Below are 24,248 nucleotides of genomic sequence, written 5' to 3'. Positions count from 1 at the left end.
AAGCTCTCTGCTCCCTCTCTGCTCCCTCAGGTATTTAATGGCATTACTAATGAAGTCAGTTCCAGGTCCTTTAATTGGGTTATTAGTCAGCAGTAAAGTGCAGATTTTAATACACTCAGAATTTTTTTTACACTTTACAATAAGTCAGCCGCAAAATGTCTTTCCCTGCAGTCCTGTACAAAGTCATGCCAGTGAGAATGTACTATCTTTCATACTAAACAACAGGCAGAATTCAGGGAGCCAATTGCTGATTACATTTTGAAACATGCTACAACACCGTCCTACCGTGCCCTCTGTGTTCAGACTGTGAAATAGAGTGTGCGATGTGTTTTCAAATGTTACAGCTAATACGCCATATCAGTGGTGATGGTTTGTGATTAAAAGTCCCTCTCCTTATTGCACCTCTAATGCTCATCAAAATCTCCTCGTAAACTTCTCAGGTATAGCTTTCCACATATAGTTTGAGGTGACTTTGTTTTTGCAATAATAGAAAAAATTTTTTATTGACTACACTTGCTACTTCAAATGTCAGATTTTCACTCTGCCAAGGACATTCACACAGTTGGATGTACAAAGACGGTAAAAATGGTTAAGAAGGCAAAGGCAAGGCTTGACGCCTAATTTATGGGAAATAAGCATAATTGTATATGAATGGAGAAAGAGATTTTATATGACCCTTAGAGTTTTTTTTTTTTGAAAAGTTGACTTAAATTGACAGTAGTATGCTTTTTAGTATTTTCTAATTTGTTAAATATAACCATATGTCACTGCTGTAGAGTCTATTTTTTCCCATTTGCAGTCAAAAGCATTTAAATATGCCACATCCATAGTTGCAGAGAGGGGGCCTGGGAGGAAACGTGCATTGCTGTCAATACTCCAGCAGATGGGGCAGTGAGGTTGGGCTTTTGGTTGAGCTGACTGTCCACAAACCAGCCTGGTGGATCAGCTTCTCCTCAACTGTCAAGTTAGACAAGATCAAGCTAAAGTTAAACAATACCGGAAAACAATGCATTTTGCATTGAAGATAAAAGCACATTATTGGACGTATTATGCCCGTGTTCTCAAAACTAAACGTAAAATATCCTGCATCTATTGTTCATAGAGTTCATAGCGTATGCATTTCTGATGACTGTAAGTGAGATTCACATTCAGCTGCCCCAGTGTTGCATTAAGTGAGCTACTCAATAAGGTGATTGATGGTTTGATTTAAAAAAAAAAAATTGCTCTCAGACGTGTTTATCAGGTTTAACACATGACTTATTATTATCCCAGCACTACAGGTGGTTGACAACAGAAGGAAGACCAGGGCATCACACCAAAGTGAAGCCAAGTTATACTTTATTTTTTGTGTCCACAAGAGCTGCTATACTATTAGAATTCAAATTAGATTTTAAGCAATTAATAATGCCATCTCTAAAATTGCTGGACATTGTGGATACCATATAAAATACGCAAAACATGGCAGAACATTAATGTGAAGCTGTTTTATTTTGAAAGTCACCACAGGAAGTGTTGCTTTGTAACATGTGTAACTTGACGCCGGTCCCTGCCACTCTGTCTGCAGTCGGTTGTACCGGAGACACCGAAGCGCTGGATTCAAGTGTTTAACCCGGGTCTCTCCGTGGCTCTGAGGGAGTCAGCTCCAGCAGGGTAAGAAAAACACAAGCAATACTCTTCTGTAGAGGATTGTAGGTGTTCGGCCGTGTGTATTTATTGTCTTCTGCAGCGAGCACTGTTGTTGATGTGGCATTTTAATTCCGCGGCTCAGCTGCTGGCTCCGTGAATAGCAACACAAAGCTAAACATTAACCGTTAACACAATAACTTGTCCCGAGTGCTGCACACCGGAGCAACAAGTACGGACAAAATAAAAGTCAGCAGGGGTGAAACCTGACAGTAACACACACAGCAGTGACAGTAGCTCCGTGTCCAGCGATTCTTAAAAACCAGACAGTGGAATTGTTCCGCCGACATACAAGATTAATGAGGGTAAGAAACTAGCTAACCGTTAGCTAACTAGTTAACTAGCAGAGACGTTACCGGGCACTTCGTGCAGTTCCCGCTTTAAGAATTGGGTAAAATTCGGGGAATCCAGCTTCGCTTCGGTTCCTGTCAAACGCATGCTCCAGTTAAAGTGTAACTCCAGTGTTGTTGTAATCCACTCTTGAATTCGGCATTCAAATAACATGTAAAGTATCTTCTCATTAAATGATAAGCAGACTTCCTTTATTGAGCCGACCGTGTTCCTCCACCGTAAACAGTTATAACAAGGTAGTAAGGTATAAGGATAGCAAACAATGTGACAGATGGCTTAAAGTTGACATTTCATTCAAAGAAGTATATTCTTTCTTGAATAATATATATGCCGAACTAACAAGTGGTTCCCTCATACGTGAAAGATATAATAAATATTTCATTGGTTCAAACCTTTCCAGATATTTTACACAACCTTGAAGTCGCCGTATTTTGACTGGAGTTTGGTTTGTTGCATCCTGAAGCTACAGGTTAGTGAAGTGTGTCAGGAAGCGTATATTTGTTGGTGCAGTTCTCCCTGAAGCATCGTTTTACTGTACTTTGGTTAAACGTAGGCTTGAAGTGTTTTTAGACTGCTTAATGGTAGGGTTCATTTTCAGGGCTGCAGTTTCAGTTTGTTCCTCCCCATATTTCTGCTTAGGTTTAAACCCTCTGGCCTTTCATGGGCTATTCGTGGAAATGGTGCAGACTGTCATGGTGCTGTATATGTGTGTGGCACTGGAAAGCAGAGAAAGATCATATTTGATTGCATATTTTTTATTTTGGTTAGATTGTATTAACTGTGGATGTGCATCTTATCAGTTCTTACTTGAAAGCTTGAAATTTGTACTAAAGTTGGTGTGAATTCCTTTTAATTGCCCCTTTTAAAAAAATATTATTCATAAAAAAGCGCTTCATTATATCAGTGCAGAGACATAAGGTGGAGTCTTTACCTTTACAGTTGGAGCATGCCTACAATTGTAACAGACATAGTAAAAGGATAGGGGCAGTTTATGGCAAGACATTAGTGTACTGGTGTGATTTTCTTATAAACCATGGATAGTTTGAACAGATGGTCGTGGTTAAGATTGCCGCATGTGTTTTCTTTGTTATTTTGGCATTTTGCTTAATCCTTGAATTATTAATGTGTTATATAAGAAGCATATTGACTTGTTATATTCCCCTGAGCCACAGAAAGTTGAAGCATTCAGTAAGGTCATTGAGTTCTTGAAAGGTGTTATGGGAGAAAAAGGAACCGATGATAACTTAAAGTAGCCATGGTGCATTGGGAAAGGTAAACTGCAAATAATTTAATGCATTGGATATCATATTGTGATGATAGCTAGACGTATTTCACCATCTAAGGGTTAAGTTGAAGGCATATTTAGATTCTTCGAGAATCCAAGCAGATTATTACTGTGTATGTATCCAAACTAACATCAGGCGGCAATAACAGGCTACTGTTTAACTGAAACTGGATATGTTCATACACCAGCATGGTGCATTCTTGATTTCACATCACTTCAACTGTGCCTGCTTTCATCTTTTCCCCTGACCAAATCCCACTTGCAAGTGATGTAGCTCCTACAGTAGTGCTGTTTTTAACTCCAGCTGCTAAAAGTACGTTGTTAAGAAGATGTACCTTCAGTCCTCATTTCCTGAGTTGCTCGTCTTCATCACACTTTGTTAAACATGATGAAATGTGCTCTCTAAATGCAAAAGTTGAAACCAACCTCCCAACAAAAAGTGCCAAGAAAGATCTACTTTTACAAAAACTGTATGGGGTAAATTTGCAAATTTTTGCACGTTCCAGTTTCACGGTGAAGGTCTTATATGGCTTTCACATTAGAGTGGATTTATAAGAAGCTCATACAGGAAGGTGTAGCTTTAGGCTTGTAAGGTTACTGCTGCATTTTATATAGATTGGCTGTCTCTGGCTGATACCTCATCTGCTTTATAACATCTCTATCGGTGCCAATACTTATCAGACTGATTGGATTGGTGCATCCCTATGAATTCATAAATCTATTGCTGAACTTTATTGGAAATTGTAGAAGTCAGGCTTTCAGTCAGATTGGTCTGTACGTTATGTATACTTTTTAAGCACTGATCCCATTTCTCAGGTGTGTCTCAAGTGTTGTCAGATTTGACTGCCTTTACCTTTTTTCTGTCTGTAGAGCAGATATTAAGCAGATGATTTTGAACATGAGGTAAAAAATACAGCATGAGGTGAAACGGACAGGTGCGTCCAGTGTTTTAAAAACTACAGGAAGTTAGTTGTTGTAGTTTGACCTGCTCTTCAAAGCATTCAACAGGCAATGGAGGCAATTCTGCTGCAATTTTCATTAAAGATTACACTCTATCTTCTCTCATAACGCAATGAAATCTGAACACACAGACATCATACATAATATTTTTGGAATGAAACATCAAAATGCCAGACGTTGCAAACCCTTGTGTTTGAGCAAGGGCTGTGTCCAGTGAGTATTTTCATATTTGATAGTTATCAACTGTTTTTAATTAATCATTTCCTTCAAAATGAACAAAAAGACAGCTGCTTATCATAATCACCACAGGCCCCTGAATTCTTTACTTATTCTGTATTCAATAAAATGACTAAGATAATCATTTTCTAATAACAAAAAATGTTAAGGTCACTCACTCTTTGTTTCCAGGCAGCTGGGATGGGCCAAGGTCTGGATGGCTGACGGACAGGGTCGTGGACCAATCACATGAAAAGATGCTGGCTCGCAACCGCTTCCTCCTCCTGGTGGTGGTGGGTGGGGCAGCGCTGGCTATCATCAGTCTGAGCCTTCAGTTCTGTAAGTGCACTGTTTGTGTTTGTGCTCACCTCAACTGCATTACATATCAATTCTCTCTCTGGAGTCTAAACGCCGGGAACACACCGTCAGTTGCGTGTGTGTGTTGGGTGTGTCGCTGAACTGCTGTGGCTTGCATGTGTGTGTTTTCATACCGGCTGTGTGTCTGTTGCATCGCTGCTGCTGCCAGCTGTGTCTGTCTACATAAAGTTTGCCTTGGATAGCGTCAATCAGCAAGCTACTCGATTGTGGATTTCTCTTCATTATGAATTAATTTCTCATTTGTTTTTTGACAGAAAATGTCTTGAAAATGGCTCTTGACTCAGCTGCTAAAATGGTTAAAAAAATATAACATTTACATGTTTTCACATCTGTGCCATATTCAGATTCAGCCTAGACATTGAAACTATAGTCAGTTTTATGTAATGTTGCTGATATGACGTCAATATGACTATCAACAGGTCTTTTCCCTGTTTCCTGTTTTGCTGGGAACCATGTGCGTCACATGTAAAACATAGGTGAGATGCCGAATCTCTAGATCACACAACGCAGCTGTGAGGCGTGAGACTTAACGTGGGCGCCAAAATGAAAACCAAGATGTTCTGCCAGCGCCACGCACACACCTCGCATCCAGTGTCTTCCTGGCCTTAACGTGAAAAAACAGTTGAACAGTTCTTCTTTTTGCATGTGTGTTCATGTACATACATACATACATACATTTCCTCCCATTGATTTCCCATTCAAGAAGCTCCATTCATACCAGAACAAAGAAGAATCCCCTATAGGCTTCCTATAAATACCCAGCAGCAGCAGTGGGCCTCTGTATGCTCTGAAATCCCCTGAGAGTCAGTTGCAACTCTCTCACACCTGCTGTGAGACTCCTAGGTGTACAGAATTGTGTCTTTTCTCTATCAAGTCATTGTTTAGCACCTCCTGTAGGTATTGTCTAGACAGTTTATCCCTCGCCGCAGCAGTGAATGCAAGGAAACCACTGCTCATAAAGGAGACGGCCTCTCTGGCAGTGAATGTGATTTGTAAGCCTCGCAGGCGTGATTGGAAAACCTCTGGTTGATGAGGCAGGCGGAGCGTGCAGCACAAATGGAAATTAGTATTTGAATGTAAAATGTGTAAGATTAAACTACTTTGTGGTGGATTCATGGAAACCCCAGTGCAGTGGAAGTGTTTCTGGTGATTGCAAGCTTGTGTCTGGACAAGCATATAGGATTAGATTCGCATAAATCAGGCTGGCGCACACACAGGATTATAGAGGAATTCAGTGTGATAGAGCTGGTATTTTGGACTGCATCTTTGCCAGAATTCCCTGAGCTGTCCTTCATCAGCTTTGTTTTGTAAGATAATGTTCCCTCATATGTGTAAGCTTGTGATACCGAAAGCTTTCACCTCTTCTTTATCTCTCTTCTTCTGTTGCCTTAAATGCAGTGCGATATCAGAATGCAAGAGGGAAGCGGGCTGTTATTTTTTACCTATCTAGTGTTTGTACTTTGCGACCTGAAGTATGCACTCGCCTCTCCAAATATCACTCCCTCCCCACTCCTTACCTGGATAATAACTATGTGCAAGACCGTGTAAGAAGAGGTTGCTGTGTAAGTTATTATTAATGCCTCACTAGCAAACCCACTCTCCTCTCCTGCCCTGCAATCTTCTCCTTTTGTAAAATACTCCGAGGCAGAAAAAGACATTATGATGAGTGAAACCACTTCCCCTCTAACTCTAGAAGTGTGAAGTTATTTGCATACATGCCTGTCTGAGATTTGATACTCTCCTATCTGCATTGGAAATGTAATTGATTAGGTGGTTTCTTAATTAAAGAGACACTGTTTCTTGTGGAACAGCCCTCTTTTTATTTTTTGATCAGTTGTAATGTTGGAGTAAAGCTGCTGTCATCATTTATTCATCACACAAAGAGAAGGATTTGAGCCATTATCCAGGAGAAGCACGGGATAAAAGCGTATGGGATTTCTCCTCATGTTTAATAGATGGTCAGCTTCTGTTTTTGTTCCACTTTTCTGCTATTCTCACTCTCAAATCATTTTATGTTCTTATGCTGCACTCTATTTTAGTCTTCTGCCCCCCCGCCTTGTTTTTTAGAAAAGCCCATGCACATGTTTATTATAATTTTGTTGCACATTACCATGAGAGACTGGGTGATGGATGTAAATGCTTCTCTCTGGCTCCAGGCAGCATCAAATTAAAACAGGGATGTTGCGATCAACGTGCTGATTGACACGCGGGGGGGCTCTCAGAGGAAAGGGACGACAGCTCTGGGGCACTCCAGAGAACAGCTGCAGTCGTGGGAATTAAAGTGGCTGAAACACAGAGAAAGGGAACTATTTTAGTCATGCTAACAGTAGCAAAGGGAAAGGTGAGGAAGAGCATGATGGGAGTTAAGTGCTGCAGGAGAGTCTGTAGATTTGTGAGATGGGGATTATCGTGGGAGGATATGAAAGAAGAAAAAGACAATTAGGCTGCTTCTGAGGAATGAAAGGTTAAAACACAGTGATGAAAAGAAATGAAATGAAACTTGAGATTGGCATGTTTGAGGGAGAAGACTGACTGAAGTTAACACTGAAGGCCCATATATATATATACTCCAAATGATTTCAAACTGTTTGACGTTTGATAACAGTGAAAAGTTGTTACCTATTTTTTGTTTTGACTTTTCAAGAACAATAATCCATCTATACGCAGACCTCCAGGCACTTTCTTTGCAGTCCTACCATTCCTGTTTCCTGCAGTGTCAGCACTTACTGTTGTATTGGGCCAATAACACGTCAAGATTATTTGCCTCGTCTTGAGTGAGTTTCTTATATCAAAATCTTCTGATGTGAAACCTGGCATACCTCAGGGCTTGGTTCTTGGTCCTTGCATTTCTTTGGCAACATATATAAAGACTGATCATCCCACTTTTAGCTAATATAGTGCAATATAGCTTTTCCTAACTTGTATTATATATTCTCATAGTATCTCATCTCCTGATACAGAGTGTGTTGTCACAGCAAAGGAAAACACCACCCTGGACGGATGCGATGGTCCCGTTTCTCAACATCAGAACTTCTCTACCTGAATGTAAATCTGTGTTGTTTGTGTGACTGTTTGTTGTACTGCAAGATACTAAACAGCCCCAAATCAGAGTGATGTATCTTGATGAGGCTGGATTTCACTGTTAACCAGCCACATCACTGCAAAATGCATGACAAGTAGCATTTAGAGTAGTGCTGAGAATCTGACTTTACAGATAAAACTGTGAAAGGCAATTCTACAGTGACTCTCTGCATTGTGAATATTGAACTAAACACATTATGAAAATATTATCGATAAACATTAAAGGTCGTATTGTCCTAATGCACAGCTGATCAGCTGTCAGACACACAGTTCTGTAGTTCGCTACGTGCTTGTCCTTTGCCAGACTGTGTGAGCTGAAGCCTGTCCCAGCGTACATTTGGCAAGAAACACACTGACAGACTATCACAATATGAATGCTTCCACACTTAACCCGTTTTATATGGATCAAACGAACTGTGGCGTTTGCCTGTTTAATGTGGGTTGTTTGGCCTAGTGTGAAAACTGTCACATGAACCACATCAACAACCGGACCGACATCACCTCAGGTGGTCGGTGCGGTTTATTCATGATGTGAAGGCGAAGCAGACTAAAAGATTTTTGTGCTTGTAGATAAGTGATTGCTGCATGCAAGCATTTGAAAACCTAAACTACATTGAAATCTATTATGGAAACTGTTAAGGAAGCTTATATATATATATATATATATAAAATTGTATAATATTGATAGAATTATTTATGTTTTGCATGATTAAAGCAGGGATTGTCTTACATTGGTCCATGCAAACTAGATGAAATACATGAAATAGAACTAGACTCCAAATGAGTATCAGATTGAGCAGATAGTTCATATTGCAGGATTCATCATCAGGGCAATCAGGAGCTTATCGGTACATCCCTAGCTTTTGCTGTATTACTGAGCATTAGCGCTTAATTAAATGTGCTGAGGAGGATCTTAATCCGTGCTCGGATAAGATTTGTGTCCATGCCGATTGTTTATAAAGCCACGTAGCTTTTCTAATTTTAGTTGTAAATAGTTCTGTGTTTGATTAGTTCCCTGTGAGCAAGAGACAAGAATACATCTGACAAAAAGCCACTGTGTAAGAGGGTCTATTATGATGGGCAGCTGCAAGACGCCATGTCCGTACACATACAGTACTTTGCCTGTGTCAATATTTGTTAGATTTGTTTCCACTGCTCTTTGGTGACCGCAGTGCCACCAGTACACAACACTCTGGAGTCAGGTACTGTAAGTGGGGACACACCCTGTTAATTTCAGGGCAAACCACACTCTGTGAGTACCTGTTCACCCTCTAATCACTGCGGTTCGAAAACTGACACAAATTTGTTTGTGTGCATTTTTGAGGCAGAACACCCTCTGTGCCTCAGGGTAGAAATCAAGCTGTATCTGTGTGTGTGTAATGACGGGTTCGCACCAACAGAAAGGTGGAAGATTTAACAGGATGTTCTATGTTTAGCTCTGTATTTGTGAGTAAGGGTGCATGCATGTATGTATATGAGTGTTAAAGCATTAAAATTGGTTGATTTGTGACATTTATTAGCGTCAAATTCAGTCGTCCATTTGTTGAAAGCGCTCTCACACAGCCTCCTGCTGCATTTGCAAGATCTTATGTAGGTGGATGGAAAGTTGGACACACATTCAAAGTCTGAAATTCTTATTTGTTCAGCCTCATTCAGCGTGGGTGTATAAATTTGTTATGTGTGTGTGTGTGTGTGTGTGTGTGCGCGCGTGCTGCAGTGTGCTGTGTATGCACTTGGTAGTGTTAGGCAGTCACTTACAAAAGCCCCATTGTGTAGATGACTGTGACTGAGCAGGCCTCCAAAAAGTTTGGTTAGTTCAGGCTGGTGTGTGTGTGTGTGTGTGTGTGTGTGTGGAGGGGTGGGGGGGCAGTTTATGAGGCACAGAGCTCAGAAGGGGGGGGGCAGGTTGTGGTAATGAATGTGCTTCAGTGTGTGTGGCTGGACCTCAAGCTACAGAGCAGTTGTCAAAATGGTCTCTGCTGTCGCCGCGCACCTTCTCCTTGTCCTCATCATTGGTGAGTTTTCGCAGAAATCAAAACCTTTGAATGAAAACCTTAAAGCTTGTTTAGACATAGAGATTATCTTCACACGGACTTGAACACTTATTTAACTAGAAAGATATCTTGCTGTGCTGCTCTAGGTGTAGATCCCAGTGCTAAATAACAAGTAAAATTAACAAAGTTTATTTTGGTTGTAGGACTTTTCTTTGTGTCTGTTTTCTGACTTGAGACCAGAATTTTGTGCCAAGATAATCCTGACTTAACTTTCTCAATAAATTAGTGTTAAATATGAAGTTTCCTCAGTCACTTTAACTGTTTTAGCTGTTTTATGACTAGTTCTGATTGAGAACATGATAATCAACATTAAAAATCATTAGTGCCGTCGCCAAACTGCCTCAACAGCTTGTGCTTCGAGCGTGTGAGCTGTCGAGATGAAGTGATGTGATAATTTCGTACCGCTGAAGAGAGATAAGTGAGAAGTGACTGCAGAAGTGAATGTGTGTGTCTTGTGGAAGTTGGCAGCCTGGCTCAGTGAGACGGCTGCTTCATACTTTACTCAGAACATTTTTCTGTCAGGTCCTCACAGCGAGCTCCTCAAAATCCCAAGTTTCTTTGTCAAAAAGCTGGTCATGTAGCAACATGGTACATTTTGTAGATCAGTTTGCATGTTGTAGAGGTTTTATACAAGAATTCACGATGCTCCATGTTGGTTGAAGTAATGGAATCACTGTTTTCAGGCTTCAACAATAATAATTTCCATAATCAGTTGATGGTTGTTAATAGTTTTTTTCAGTTAATTGAAATAGTTTGGGGCTTTAAAATGCCAGAATATTGTGAAAAATACACATCACAGTTCCCTAAAGCACAAGGTGACATCTCTAAAAATGGGTTTTTGAACACTGGTTGGACAAAACAGGTAAATGTAGATAGTCAATTTATTAAAATGTATGAGAAAAGAAAAGCAGCAAATTTTCCCTCGTCTCCAGTGTGAACTGGAGCCATCAGATGTTCAGCAGCTGTGCTTGTAAAATGACACTAATCCATTGATTAGCTAAGTGTTGCAGTTTCAGATTAATCCAATAATTTTTATGATTAATTGTTTGATTTATAAAAATGTTTAAGCTTCATGTGCGTCATGATTTATTTGCTTCTTCATCTGCCTGAAACTGAAGTAATAAAACAGAGAGAAGCAGCAAAACCTCACATTTGAGAAGCAGAAACTAGTAAAAGTTTGGTAATGTTTGCTTGATAAATTGCTCAAACTGTAAAATTTTTATCAGTAAATTTTGCCTATTGACAATTTGTTGATGCACTGGACTATTTTAGTAAGGTCAAAACTATGGGCCAACTTCCTTTCCAAAGCTGCCCTGTAATTTCATACAGTGGAGTCAGCATCATTCCCTCAGGGCTTTGTCAAACTCTGTTGCATAAAGCAAAAACATGATCCTGGGAACAAATTTGTCAGGCAGACACTACTGGATATTTACACAAAAAGTTTTGGCCCACACCACTGTGGACCTGATGAGCCCAGCTCCAGTGAAGAGGAAGTGGAAAACTGTATGGCTGTGTGAATGCAAGAGAAAGACAGTGTGTAACACACACACACACACACACACACACACGCACACACACACACACACACACACACACACACACACAATACGCTCACATTCAGAGGAGGTGATATAAGTCTGAGGGTTGTTAAAGCAATGAGACCATTAGCTCTTTGTGTTTTATGATCAGACAGGCAGCCTGGATGTCTGCGGTGTGTGTGTGTGTGTGTTTGTGTGTGTGTGTGTGTGTGTGTGTGTGTGTGTGTGTGTGTGTGTGTGAGTGAGTGTGAGAGAGAGAGAAAGAGAAAGAGAAAGAGACATAAGTAGGATTTGGATATCCATCTTGCCAAAGGGCCATATGGGTTCAACTTCTTTTTCTTCAGAGTGGGATATTTGTGAATGGGCCTTCCAGTTCCCACAAAACCCCTGCTCCTATTGGACCATTTGTCCCCCGGGTCACAGGTCACTGGTGTCCAGGCAACACACTGGTAACACTGAGGGGTTTAGGGGTATAGAGCTGTTGTGATGGAGATGAATTACGGTTGCATTGGTTTACTTTATTTCAGGCTGGCTCTGCCGCTGCCCCGTCAGCTGGCTTTTTACTTTTCCTGCTTCCATTTATAAGAAATACAAGTAAATCTTTCTAGAATCTGTACATTGAGCAGATTTATAATTTACATTATTAGTTGCCAAGATTACCCTTCAGTCATATTAGCCTTGCTTGAGTTTGAATCTAAGGACAGGAGTGTTGGTCTGTCGGTCATTCACCACACAGACTGAAATATCTCAACAGCTATTACATAAATTGTCATTGAATTCTGACATTCATTGTCTCCACATGATGAATCCTACTGATTTCAATTATCCTATCTTGTCCTCTAACACCACTGTAACATTTTTTTTTTGCATTGTCATGAAATTTGGTACTGATGTCCACTGATGTGGAAACGTGCACGCCATTGCTTGTTTTTGTTATTGTGTACATAAACGCACAAGTTGTGCTCCTGTTTATGCAGGACTTACTCTCATCACTGGACAAATCTACTTGTAATCTTAACTTTGTAATAGTTGTCTGATTGCAGGTGTGTTTTGGGAGGAGGTGGAAGAGGAATTGATTGGGACAGGGGTAACACAGAGCCAAGTAGCCTTGATTTTTAGATTTTGTGAGCTCTAATTGCAGAGAATTGTGGGGCACATGTGTGTTCATGGAGCTTGGTGTAAGCAGCATGCAGGGTTTTGACTTGTTTTCCTCTGTTTTCTTTATTCCTTCACTTTGCCTTCTGTGTTTATCCCTTTTCATCTTCTTCATACACCTCTCTCTTCTTTTTTCCACAGTGAACCTGATCCCCACCACTCCCATAGTGGAGGAGCGACCGTTCCAGGCTGTAGATGGAGGCCTTGGGGTGGCTAAGGGGAAGAGCAGAAAGAGAGTGTTCCCGGTGCCTCACACCCAGGAGCCCAACCCTGTATCTGAGGCCTATGGCTACTGCAACACTCCCAACCGCACCGAGCAGGCCTGGGAGGGTGAGACCTGCACACTGACACCTAAAATCTATCTAATTTAACTAAAGACTGGAAGTGTTCAGTTAAATGTCTTATGATTTGACTTAAATATGAACTGATCTGAGACCTGCCAATGAACTTAATTAATTCTTTCCAATTTGGTAGCAGTGAGTGTCACAGCATCACTGTTAAAAACAAATTAGAGCAGTTCTCCCTCTGCTGGAAACAGCCAATTTGATGGACAGTGTATAAATACTTAATATAGTAATAATGTCAGATTTAGTGTGTCAGGACTCAGGGGATGTGTTAATTGTGCGAATGTCATTTCCACTAGATTGCATCATCCATAATGCTGCAGTGCGCTCTCTCAGAGAGCAGCACAGAGCCTTGTGGGGTTTCTTTTCTCTACCAATGAAAAGTCAGCACAGCTCAAAGCAACCATACAAGTTGAGACACGTTGTACAAGCCACTGCTAATAGAGCTTAACTCTGTTTATCTCTGGACAGCAGCTGCGCCTCTACAGAAGAAAAATCAATCACTTCTTTTAAATTTAGTTTTGTAGTTATTGAAAATTAATCACAAACAAGTATTTTTCTTTAGCTGGATATATGCTTCATAAATGCTCATTTTCAAAATGTTATATGGTTATATGAATATTTGCTTTTACAACATATGATTAACACAGACATAGTTAATCTCTTGAGTTGTGCACTTTCCAATTTTAATAATGTAGTTCTTACAGTGGGGGCTGCAGAAACAAACTGTAGACACAGCCCTGACATATTATCACATTTTTTTAAAGCCAACATGTGAGCAAACATTTGCTTATTTGCACATTAAACAAATACAGAGAAACGTTAGTCTTCATTTGGACTCTTGTCTCTGTCCACTCGATGAAGTCCAACATTTACCCATCTATTTAGCTTTGTCGTGGTCTCCATCAACTCCTGAGAAAAATATGTAGCTCTTCATCGGCTAAATCCTCCATTGTGTTCACCAGCCGGTTGCCAACTCTGCCTGTATGCTAACTTTCTGTCTGAGCAGGTGGTGTACTCTGGGTTTGTCAGAGCTTTAGTATTGAAAATATTTGCCTGCTGTGTCTCAAAATGGTACTAATCAGAGCAGTGAGAAAAAAACAGTGAAGTTGTCGGCTGTAAAAACAGTCAGATGAATGACATTTAACAACTGTGGAGATCAGAGAAACTGCAGAGCTGGGTGATAATTGTGTCACTATGAGTAACAACTTTCACGTTACACAGTCATGTGAGCTGTTGCTGATATAAAAACATAGACTGTAGCAGTTTTAATTTCCTCAACTTACTATGCATGGAACAGTGATTTTTACCTTTTTATTTGTAAGGTGTTTACATTTCTTAAGGTTGTACTTTAATCCTTTGTCATCTTTCTTTATAAAAGTACATTTGTTCTAGTTTTAATAGGTATCACTGTTATTAAAAACAGCTCTTCTTTATGCTACTTCTTAATCATAATATTATGATGTTGTGTAACTGGGTCATACATAAAAAGATGCTTTAGATTAGCTCAGAACTGGTTTGACTTTAATAGTGAAGGAATGACCACTAAGGATTTATGGTTTTATGAAAGAAAGAAAAATATCTTTTCTCCCATGTTGAGTCCTCATGTCTAAGAGGATCTCACACTCTGCTTTGTGTTACATGTAAAATGTAAGGAATCAATATTTGTTCATTTTATCCCTCATATTGTGATGTTTTCCGACCACACAGTGCTCTCACACAGCTCTAACATGTTTGTCGGATTGACCTCAGTAATATGGGTTTTTATATGGATGCTGATGAGAGTCTCCTCTGGCAGGTCACAGTCCTGCCGACTACAAGCTGCTCTCTGTCCAGGTGATGATTCGCCATGGAGACCGTTACCCCCTCTACTCCATCCCCAAGACCAAACGTCCTGCCATTGACTGCAGCCTGTCCACCAGCAGGTACACACACATTTCCATGAAAAGATAATGAAGGCACCAGATGTGGCATTTTAAATATCTCATAGTCAGATTAGCAGAGGTTCCCTGGTGAAAGAGGTGTTTTCACCTGTATTCCCTATCCATTTGTGCTGTTGAAAAGATGTTTTTAGCTTAATAACTTGGTAATGAATGAAAGTATTTTAAAAGAAATTTGTACAGCGGAAGAGACTCCTCAGCACATCCACCAGTAAAGAGAAAACAAGGAAATACAGAAATGCTGCAAGCTTAAATGTATAATATCATGAATACTTTAAGGATAATGTAATCCAGTACAGACCACCGTGAAGCTTGTAGAGTTTAAGTTTTGTGTGATATCATGTCAGAAACGTAGTTTATTTTAGTGTCAAATGATGCAAATTAGCCTTGAAGCTAATTTTAACCTGCAGTTTTTGTTGTCTGCAAGGTACTGAATGAGTCACCCTAAAAATCAACATTATAGTCGTTACAAAATACATTCCAGAAAACAACTTGTATAACGAAGTGCAAACACACTAACAGACAATAAAGACAATAGAGCAGCAAGAGTGCATCATTGAGCAAAAACATAAGACCACAGCTGAACCACTGATAAAGAATCTGCTCCTAACGTCCACAGGGCATCTTCAGAGGTCTTGCAGAGTGCATGCCCTGGTGCATCACTGTATGAAAGTGACAATTGCAAAAATTAGATGTGACATGTGCAATCAATAATTGAATTGCATAACAGTGGAGGTGGAGTGCAGTGTAACAATGTAGGGTCCAGTTTTATAACAGTACAGTTCAGCTGTTGAGTGGAGCCACTGCCTGAGGACAGAAGCTGGTCCTGTGTCTGGAGGTTTCTATGGATCTCAGATCTCTAAAGTTTGATGACTTCCTCAGCTGAAAGAATGATATGCTGCAGCCTCTGAACGTCCTGTTTGGTTTCTGCACTGTACCACACCCTGATGGGTGACTCGACAATGGCAGTGTTGAACTGGATCAACACAACCTGTGGCAGTGCAGTCGGATTATATTGAAGTGTGTTAATGGTGATTTGGCCCATTATGCTTCACTTAAGTAAAACTAGATCGATGGCTTAACAAAAAGCATTCTTACATTCTTACTTTTCATTTTCTGGAGTTTGAAGATAAAAGCTTTATGCCCTCAATTTTAATAACAGCACGTCCAAGTAAAAGGCACAAAATGCCTCTGGGATTTCAGCCACCTTACCCTAATGCCTAACAAGGAGTCGTGCTGGAAAATCAGAGAGTGAGGTATCAATTACTGCGGTATTTCTCTGGTATTTGTGAGGCTTAAAAGAAACAGTAATTATTTTTTTCATAACTAAAAAATATCAGGATCTGTCTAGACTTTAAAACCATAGTGTATACTGTTATTTTAATACTCTATTTGTTAAATTGCCATGCACTACAGTAGTTATTTCTCAGAAAAACAAGGAATAACAAAATATCAACACCCCCTTAATAGAAACACAAAATTGTTTTGAATATGTTCAACTAAAAAAAAAAAAAAAAAAGATATTTTCTTTAGATTTTCTTTTTCCTTCTTCTTTTCTCTTCTTTCTCCATTTTCTTCCCCTTTCCCATCTGATGCACTTTCACAGTTCCTTAGCTTCGCAGTGTTATTGCATGTGTCAGAGATAGCGGGTGCATTTGTTTTGCTACATCTGTTCTGCAGTGCTTTGGTGCAAATGGATACACACACACACACACACACACACACACACACACACACACACACACACACTTATATGTGCATGAGGTCTGTTGACGAGGAGTTGATGGTTTGAGCTCCATCCTCACTGAGCAGCTCTGGCTGAGCAGAACTGTTCCTGCTGCAGAACATCCTGACAGAAATGTGGGTGTAAAATACACACATGCTGAAATTAACATTGTTGTCCTCTTTTACTCATTCTCTCATCTGTACCTTTTTCTCTCAGTATTTTCTTTCCTGTTAGCACTCTGTCTCCTCCCACGCTGGCTCTGCTGCTCTGTCTGAGGGCTAGATAAAAGTAGTTGAGAGGAAGTTATTAAAAACCAGCTTTCCTCTGTACTTCAACTCCAGAAGTGTGAAATAAGCACATTCATACACGGTTTCTATGTGTATACATTAACTCAAATTTATGTGCATAATATTTGACAAATTTTAAATTCAGATGTTTTTGATGTGTGTACCCACATCCTCCTGGATGAATTACTTGACCATATGGTCAATAAATCCCCCCTTTTGTGTACCCGAGTTCAGATTTGGACAATGACTTATTTTTGCATGTAGACTCACTGCAGCCACATCAGCTTTGCACATCTGGACAGAATGGATATACTGTACTCTTAAGAGTTGGCACAGTGTACACTCAGCTGTATTTCAGACTGATATGATGCAGTTGATCTGTCATGTACATTTGATTACTAGATTTTCTATACCCTTGATCTTTGAACTCGAGCTGAAAGTAGGTCATCCTGCACACAAGCCTCTTATGATGGAGGCTGAGATGTGTGAATTTCAGTTTTTGTCATTCGTGTGTGTGTGTGTGTGTGTGTGTGTGTGTGTGTGTGTGTGTGCGCACACTGGGAAACTAAAAGCAAAAAAGCACTAAGCTCTTAAGCAAGCATTACCTCCTTATCCTCAGGAGGGAATTCTCCCAAATAAAATACATTGTGTGTGAAGCAGAATCATGCTGCAAACACTGTTTGTCTGTCTCATTAGTAAAAAACTAAAACTAGATCCAGAACATATTAGTTGTTAATATGGTGCCTGTTATACTTCTAACATCGCCCCACAGTTTTGAATTGCCTTGTTAGTATGAAACCAATTGCATCAAAAGCCAGATTTAACATGCAAAAATATGTGTAGAGGTCAATGTGTCATTATGAGAGTGCAGGACACTAATCCTTTCACTACAGTAATGACAGTGAAGAACTGTCAGCATCAATTCAACATCCTGATTTATAGGAAACAGAAGGCAGAGAGGACATGAGTACATGTACAGCTAAATAATAACAACACTATGAGTCTACATCCACACTCACAGCGCTGTGAGCGCTGTGACTCTGGCACAGAGTTGCTTTGAGTTAAATACTAACAAGCTGATGTTTACCACGTTCACTGTCTAAAGTGTTTTTCCATGGGCTGGGGTCAGTTCGCTTTAGCCACACCTTGTCAAACCAAGCCATGATGATGTGTTTCCACTACAGCAGGGGGCAGCTGCTCTGCGCCGCTGTGGTCCTGCTCAGTAGTGAGCCCGGTCTCCCCTCTGTCTCTACAGCTGTAGTAGTTTAGTTAGTAGTTAATTGAACAGAAGTCTCTCTTCTGTTCAATTCTCAGTACTTAAGTAGTTTCTATCTGAATTCATGTAATTTGAAATTCCTGTTTGCACAATAGTTTGTCTCTATATGTCTGTATAGCTGATAGATAGATGGATGGATGGATGTTTGCACAATGGAAAATCCCTGTTTACTGTGTTAGCATGCTAACATTTGCTATTAGCAGTAAAACAGAATCTATGAGGCTAATTGGAACGTGATTAGTTCAACAGTTATTGGACCAATTGAAATTTTGACCCTAATATTGCGTTAGATATCAGTAACCAGAGTTATTACAGTTCATCGTGTGGGGAACATGAATGTTACAGTCCATTCAGTAGTTATTGAACCATTTTACCATTTACCACAAATGTGAACGTAACAGTGACAATTTCCAGCATGGTAGGTTACAGTTTTTTGTCTCAAAACAGAATCACTTACATTTGTCTTTTGGCCTCTTTAATTCCTGTCTTCACGATGTCACGTGCAACATCCCTAATCCCCACATTCCTCTTCCTGTTTGGGCTGAGCGGTTTTTTCTTTAAGGCAGAAAAGTTTCATTGAGCTTGGAAGCTTTTAAGGGTTGATGTTGCTGAGACACCGTAGTGAGGCAGCACACAGTAAAGTGTGTTTGGATTATTAGCTTGTTCTGCAGGCAGATGGAACATTAAAAGCCTATTTCGTATTTCTGTGACCTAGTAATAACGTAGGTACTTTGTTTTTATTTAGACCAGGGTGTAATTACAGGGATCTCAACCAGCATATGCCCTGGGCTGGATCCTTACAAGAGAGCGCAGTCGTCTGTGTGTGTGTGTGTGTGTGTGTGTGTGTGTGTGTGTGTGTGTGTGTGTGTGTGTGTGTGTGTGTGTGTGTGTGTGTGTGTGTGTGTGTGTGCTGGCACCAGCTTGCCGACCCACTGTCTCCGTCTGCGGTTAACTGAGCTCTCTCCAGCAGGGCACATCTCCTCTCTCTTTCCTCTTCTTCCACCAATTCAGTCTTTGACAAGGTTTTCATCTGCCTTTAACAATCATCCCATTTACTTTAATTTCTGTCCAGCTTCCTCCCCCACTTTAGAGCACACCATCTCATTTCCTTTCCTATTTATTCACGCCCCCCCCCCCTTTTATCCTACCTCCTTTTCTTCATCTCTCCATCCCTTCCTCACTCCTCACTAATCTCCTTCCCTGTCCTATCCAGTGATAATAATCCCTGCTTAATGTAATTGGGCTCTGTAATCTCTGTTTAGCAACAATCAGCCCAATAGACAGCCTGGCTGGCTCTTTTGTCCACACTAGTGTCCCTGTCCGCTGACATCCGGTCTCCCAATGCAGCCAATTAAATCTAGATTCTCCCAAACTCCCGTCAGCGAGCTGATCCACTGATGACGGAGCAGAATGGAGCACTGCTGGGCAGAATAATTCAGCACTCGGATGTGTTCATGTGCCGTTCTGGTGCATATATCATTACGCAAGTGAATATCAGTGTGATTGTGCAGAGAGAAGCGAGTGGATAGATGATGACAACAGATGCTGATGTAATGTGACAACAAAAGGAAACAATGGTCTTAAAAATAGAAAATCTGGGTTAGTATTTTCAGAAGAGATCTGAAATCAGAGAAGTGCTTTGAAGCTTTTATTTTGACAAAAAAAAAAAAAAAGGATGCAGGACAAAAACAGTCTGTAATGTAGCTGGTGACTGTAGATGGCAGATTACGTTTACTGTGTTCAATCAGTAACAACACTTGATGATGAAGGCATGATTTAAGGGTAAGATAGAGTCTTTTTTTAATGCAGTGTTCTTGAACCAGTCCACGATCACTATGGAAACAGTGTGTGTGTGTGTGTGTGTGTGTGTGTGTGTGTGTGTGTGTGTGTGTGTGTGTGTGTGTGTGCGCGCCTTTAATCTGAGCGAGCTGAGCTGCAGCTCCTGCAGATTTGTTATATTAAACTGTAATCTTCAATCATCTCTAATCTATCAGATCCCTCACTGCTCCTCTTGCTGCCTTACCCCTGCGCGTCAGTGTATGTGTGTGTGCATGGGATTCTGTGTTCGCATATGTGTTTATATGAGTGTTTGTCCCAAGGCAACAAATTCTTTCATCTTTTTATATCTCCATCTCAGTTATTCCCCCCCACACATATTGAACAGTGTTGTAGCTCAGCAGTGTTAGAGAGACACCTGGTGGTAGATGTCGGGAGTGTACTTCACATGTTTTAATGTACTGAATATGCTGTGTATTGAGAATGACGGTTCTGAAAATATGTTTGGGATAATTGTATGATCACTGTATTTTTACTGTTACTCTCATTAGCTTCAGATTAATACATTTAATACAGAATGATGACCGTGGATTTTATCCTCCATCACTTACGCTGAAATTGGTTGAAGGGAATTCTTTGGCACCACGATGAACAAGAGGAGCAATTACTGCAATCAGTAACTTGCTCAGCCTATATATGTACCTATCTTGTAAATGTGTAGTCTAAAAAAGAAATATCATACAGTTGTCAAAGATGCCACAGCCCAACTGACTTCTTCAAATTGCTGGTTTTGTCCAACCAGCACACCAGAACCCAGACAGCCAGTTAACAATTATGTACAAAAGCAGCAAATTTTCATGTTTGACAAGCTAGACTCAGAATATGTTTGGCAGTTTTCCATGATAAACGAAAAACTGATATAAATGTCTGATACATTTTGAATTGTCTAACCCATAAAGATACACTCATTTCAGAAGAAGGACCTTTGACTTGTGAGGACTTGTGTTCACAGCAGAAACGTTTCATGGTTTTTGTTTGCGCTTCATTCCCTTAATTTCCAAACAAAATATTATTGTTTTTTTTGCCAAATGGTCAGAAACAGGCTTTAAATCCTCAGGAAGTGTGAGACAGTTGCTGTTACTGTTTCCCAGAGGCTAATGATTGTAGCTGTGGTTTGTACAGGAAGGTAGAGAGTGTCGATGTGTGGATCTGTGACTGTATCCTCTTCTGTATCTTAAATGTAATGTGGTGCATTATTTGGTGTGACGGTATATAACTCTTCTTTAAGTGGTGGGGTTAGGATCAGGAGTTAGGGAGGTTGGGGTAACTTAAACTATTGTTTAAGTGGCACCATCTTCTCTATCTTGGGATAGATCAAACTGGACAAGCCTCAGTAACAGGAGAAAGTATAAATTAGAGTATAAATTTAAAACACTGCTGTGTGTTTATCTGAAAGGAATGCCTGTCTCTTAACTTTTGTCATCCCTCACCACCCTCAGGACGCCTTCCCACCCCCTGCTGAACTCCTTCATCGGTCACATGGGCCAGGGAGGGCGTGGCCACTGGGAGTCACCACTGGGCTCTGTTCCCCGTCTGCCCAGCCACAGTGTCTGTGAGATGGGAGAGCTCACACAGACAGGTAGGCGAGGAAGGTCAAGAGCAGACATTTTTCTTAACGTCAGTACAGCCTTTTGTCATGTTTGACAAGCATTCATCAGATATAAATATCAGACTTTTGTCTCTGCCCTTTTCCAGGTGTGGTTCAGCACCTTCGCAACGGACAGGTCATCCACCAAGCCTACAAGCGCCACAATCTCCTCCCTGCCGGTTGGTCACCACGCCAGTTGTGGGTAGAGACCACAGGTAAGAGCCGGACCCTCCAGAGCGGACTGGCTTTCCTCTACGGCTTCCTCCCGGACTTTGATTGGACGAAGCTGACTGTGCGTCATCAGTGGAGCACGTTGTTCTGCGGCTCGGGCTGCGACTGCCCCGCCAGGAACCGGTACCTGGAGGAGGAGCAGAAGAGGCAGTATCGGCTCCGGGTGGCCGATACGGAGCTGGAGAGGACTTACGCCGACATGGCACGGACTTTGGGTCTGCTAACCCGCCAGCTCCGAGCTGCAAACCCTATAGACTCCCTGCTGTGCCACCTGTGCCACGGCCTGTCTTTCCCATGTGTTCCCATGGGAGATAGTGGCGCCGGTGGATGTCTGACAATGGCGCAGTTTGCTGTGATTCGCCGGCAGCAGCTAGATGACGAGGTGGATCGGAGGAGAGTGGGGCTTTACCATAAATACGCCATCCTGGCTATGTACCCCTACCTCAATCGAACCGCTGCCAAGATGGAGCGTGTTGCCAAGAGCAGTGAGGCTGGCCGCCAGCCTCGAGCAGGGGGCGAGGAGGTCTTCACCCTCTCTTCAGCTCATGATGTCACCATGGCCCCGTTGCTGAGCGCCCTGGGACTGGTGGAGGCCAGGTTCCCACGTTTTGCTGCAAGAGTGGTCTTTGAACTGTGGAAGAGTCCCCAAACGACTCAGGGGCAGCTAAAGAAGAGAGCCACCAAAGGTGATAAGTCGAAAACCAAAGATGGGGAACTGTTCATCAGGGTGCTTTACAACGGCGAGGACGTGACATTTCATACCACCTTCTGTCGCTCCCACAACCGCCATGCCGGCCAGCCCCTCTGCCCTCTCAAGAACTTCCTGTCTTTTGTCAGGAGAGATATGTTCAGTGTTGTCAATGCCACTTCCTACCAGGGGGCCTGCTACAGACGCCCTGGTTGACAGATGGACAGATGGATATGTAGGTGAATGAGGAAGGACGCAGAGTGAGCAGATGGTTGTACTTGTTTTTTTAGTTTTCCACTTTTGAAGATGGTGCAATTTTATGCTGCTCATAGTGTCTTAAAATTCCACATATTTTTTTTATGTAATCCTTAACATCCATTGGCACAAAGAAAACACACAATAGTCCACATCATATCCTGGTCGAAGTCTCAGTTTCTAACCTTTCTACAAACTTCTTGAAAAGTCTCTTTTGAATATTTGTATGTTTTCTCAAGTGAATGTGGAAGAAATAAATAGTTGAAGGGGAGCTGTACGGCACGTAGCCACTTTATTCCTACATTCCATAAAACCATGGAATTGTAAAATTCCAGTTTTCCCAGATGCCTGCAAGAACAGTAAGGGAATATCAAAGCTGGAAATACTATGCTGGATTTAACAGTCTTGGGAAACTATTTTGTGTATAATGATCTTTTCAATGAAAACACACTTTGGGCTAATATGGGCCACATTACTCAATACGACTCACTCATTTGTCATTTCTTTGAGTTTTAATGTCTATTCACTGCAGTAGCTGTCTCTTAAATAAAAAAGTTTATTTCTACTGTCACTCATTGGTATGGATCATTTTTTTGTTTCTACTTTATTAAAATTGACTGCGGTACATTGGAAATGGCAAGTGATACGTGTTTTGTTTCCTTACATTAATTTACAACTACAGTACATCTGTATTTGTGCTAATTGGTGATATAACTGGTCACATTCCACTTTAGTTTTTTGCTTGAAGGATAATAAATCTTTATGTAACCTAATGTTCATTCTGCATCGACATTTATACTGTGAAGCACATGCAAAGTAAAATGAATGCTCTCATGTTTTTTAGTTGTATATGTTGTATATGTTTAGTTAGCTGAGAAATGGCTTCTTCACTCTATTTTGGTGTAAAGCATTTCACCTGGAGAATCCTATTAATGCATTTCATGCCCATTTGTACAGCATGGTGATTTCAGAAAGTATTCGACCCCTTCATTTTTTGCATATTTTATTTCATCGTAAATTTATTGTAAATGGATAAAATTTCAGTTTTGTCCATCAGTTGACTCTCAGTGACCCATAATGACAAAGTGAAAATGTTTTTGGAAGTTTATATGAATGTATTAAAAAAAAAAAAAAAAAAAAAAAAAAAAGACTGATATAAGCACCTAGCAGCTACAGCTTCGAGTGTTCTTGGGTCAGTCTCTATAAACTTCCTCACAGGTCCTCTCAAACTCCGTCCACCTGGATGGGAAGTATCTGTGAACATCCATGTCTGGGCTTTGGCTGCGCCACTCAAGGACAGTCAGAGACTTGCCCTGAAGCCACGCCAGCATTGTCTTGGCTGTTTGCTAGAGGTCATTGCCAGGTGATGAGCAGGT

The 24,248-nt window shown here is 40.9% G+C and overlaps 1 protein-coding gene across 3 annotated transcripts; it reads left to right on the top strand.

The window, feature by feature from the left end:
* Window positions 1-1,532: 1,532 nt before the first annotated feature.
* pxylp1 (2-phosphoxylose phosphatase 1) lies at window positions 1,533-23,443 on the top strand. 3 transcript variants are annotated; one of them, XM_071471787.1, is made up of 6 exons: window positions 1,533-1,650; window positions 4,688-4,834; window positions 12,843-13,031; window positions 14,844-14,970; window positions 21,550-21,689; window positions 21,806-23,443. In XM_071471787.1, the coding sequence occupies exons 2-6, from the start codon at window positions 4,753-4,755 to the stop codon at window positions 22,831-22,833; spliced, it is 1,566 nt and encodes a 521-aa protein (XP_071327888.1). In that variant the 5' UTR covers window positions 1,533-1,650; window positions 4,688-4,752; the 3' UTR covers window positions 22,834-23,443. The 3 variants fall into 3 exon arrangements, with proteins under 3 accessions (XP_071327888.1, XP_071327890.1, XP_071327891.1); XM_071471789.1 differs by lacking the exon at window positions 1,533-1,650 and adding an exon at window positions 1,872-1,988; XM_071471790.1 differs by lacking the exons at window positions 1,533-1,650; window positions 4,688-4,834 and adding an exon at window positions 9,887-9,969.
* The last annotated feature ends 805 nt before the right edge of the window (window positions 23,444-24,248 follow it).

This window comes from Trachinotus anak, unplaced genomic scaffold (assembly GCF_046630095.1).
Source record: "Trachinotus anak isolate AG129_WGS33_773 ecotype Australia unplaced genomic scaffold, CSIRO_AGI_Tana_v1 ptg000034l, whole genome shotgun sequence".
Taxonomy (NCBI): domain Eukaryota; kingdom Metazoa; phylum Chordata; class Actinopteri; order Carangiformes; family Carangidae; genus Trachinotus; species Trachinotus anak.
The sequence above is the reverse complement of the archived record's forward strand: the minus strand, read 5'-3'. Positions and strand labels throughout refer to the sequence as shown.

Excerpts from the sequence above, each read along its gene's own strand:
- pxylp1 (XM_071471787.1), top strand. The coding sequence starts at position 4,753 with ATGCTGGCTCGCAACCGCTTCCTCCTCCTGGTGGTGGTGGGTGGGGCA. Across the intron at positions 4,835-12,842 it reads CAGTCTGAGCCTTCAGTTCT|TGAACCTGATCCCCACCACT; the intron begins GTAAGTGCACTG and ends TTTTTTCCACAG. Across the intron at positions 21,690-21,805 it reads GGGAGAGCTCACACAGACAG|GTGTGGTTCAGCACCTTCGC; the intron begins GTAGGCGAGGAA and ends GCCCTTTTCCAG.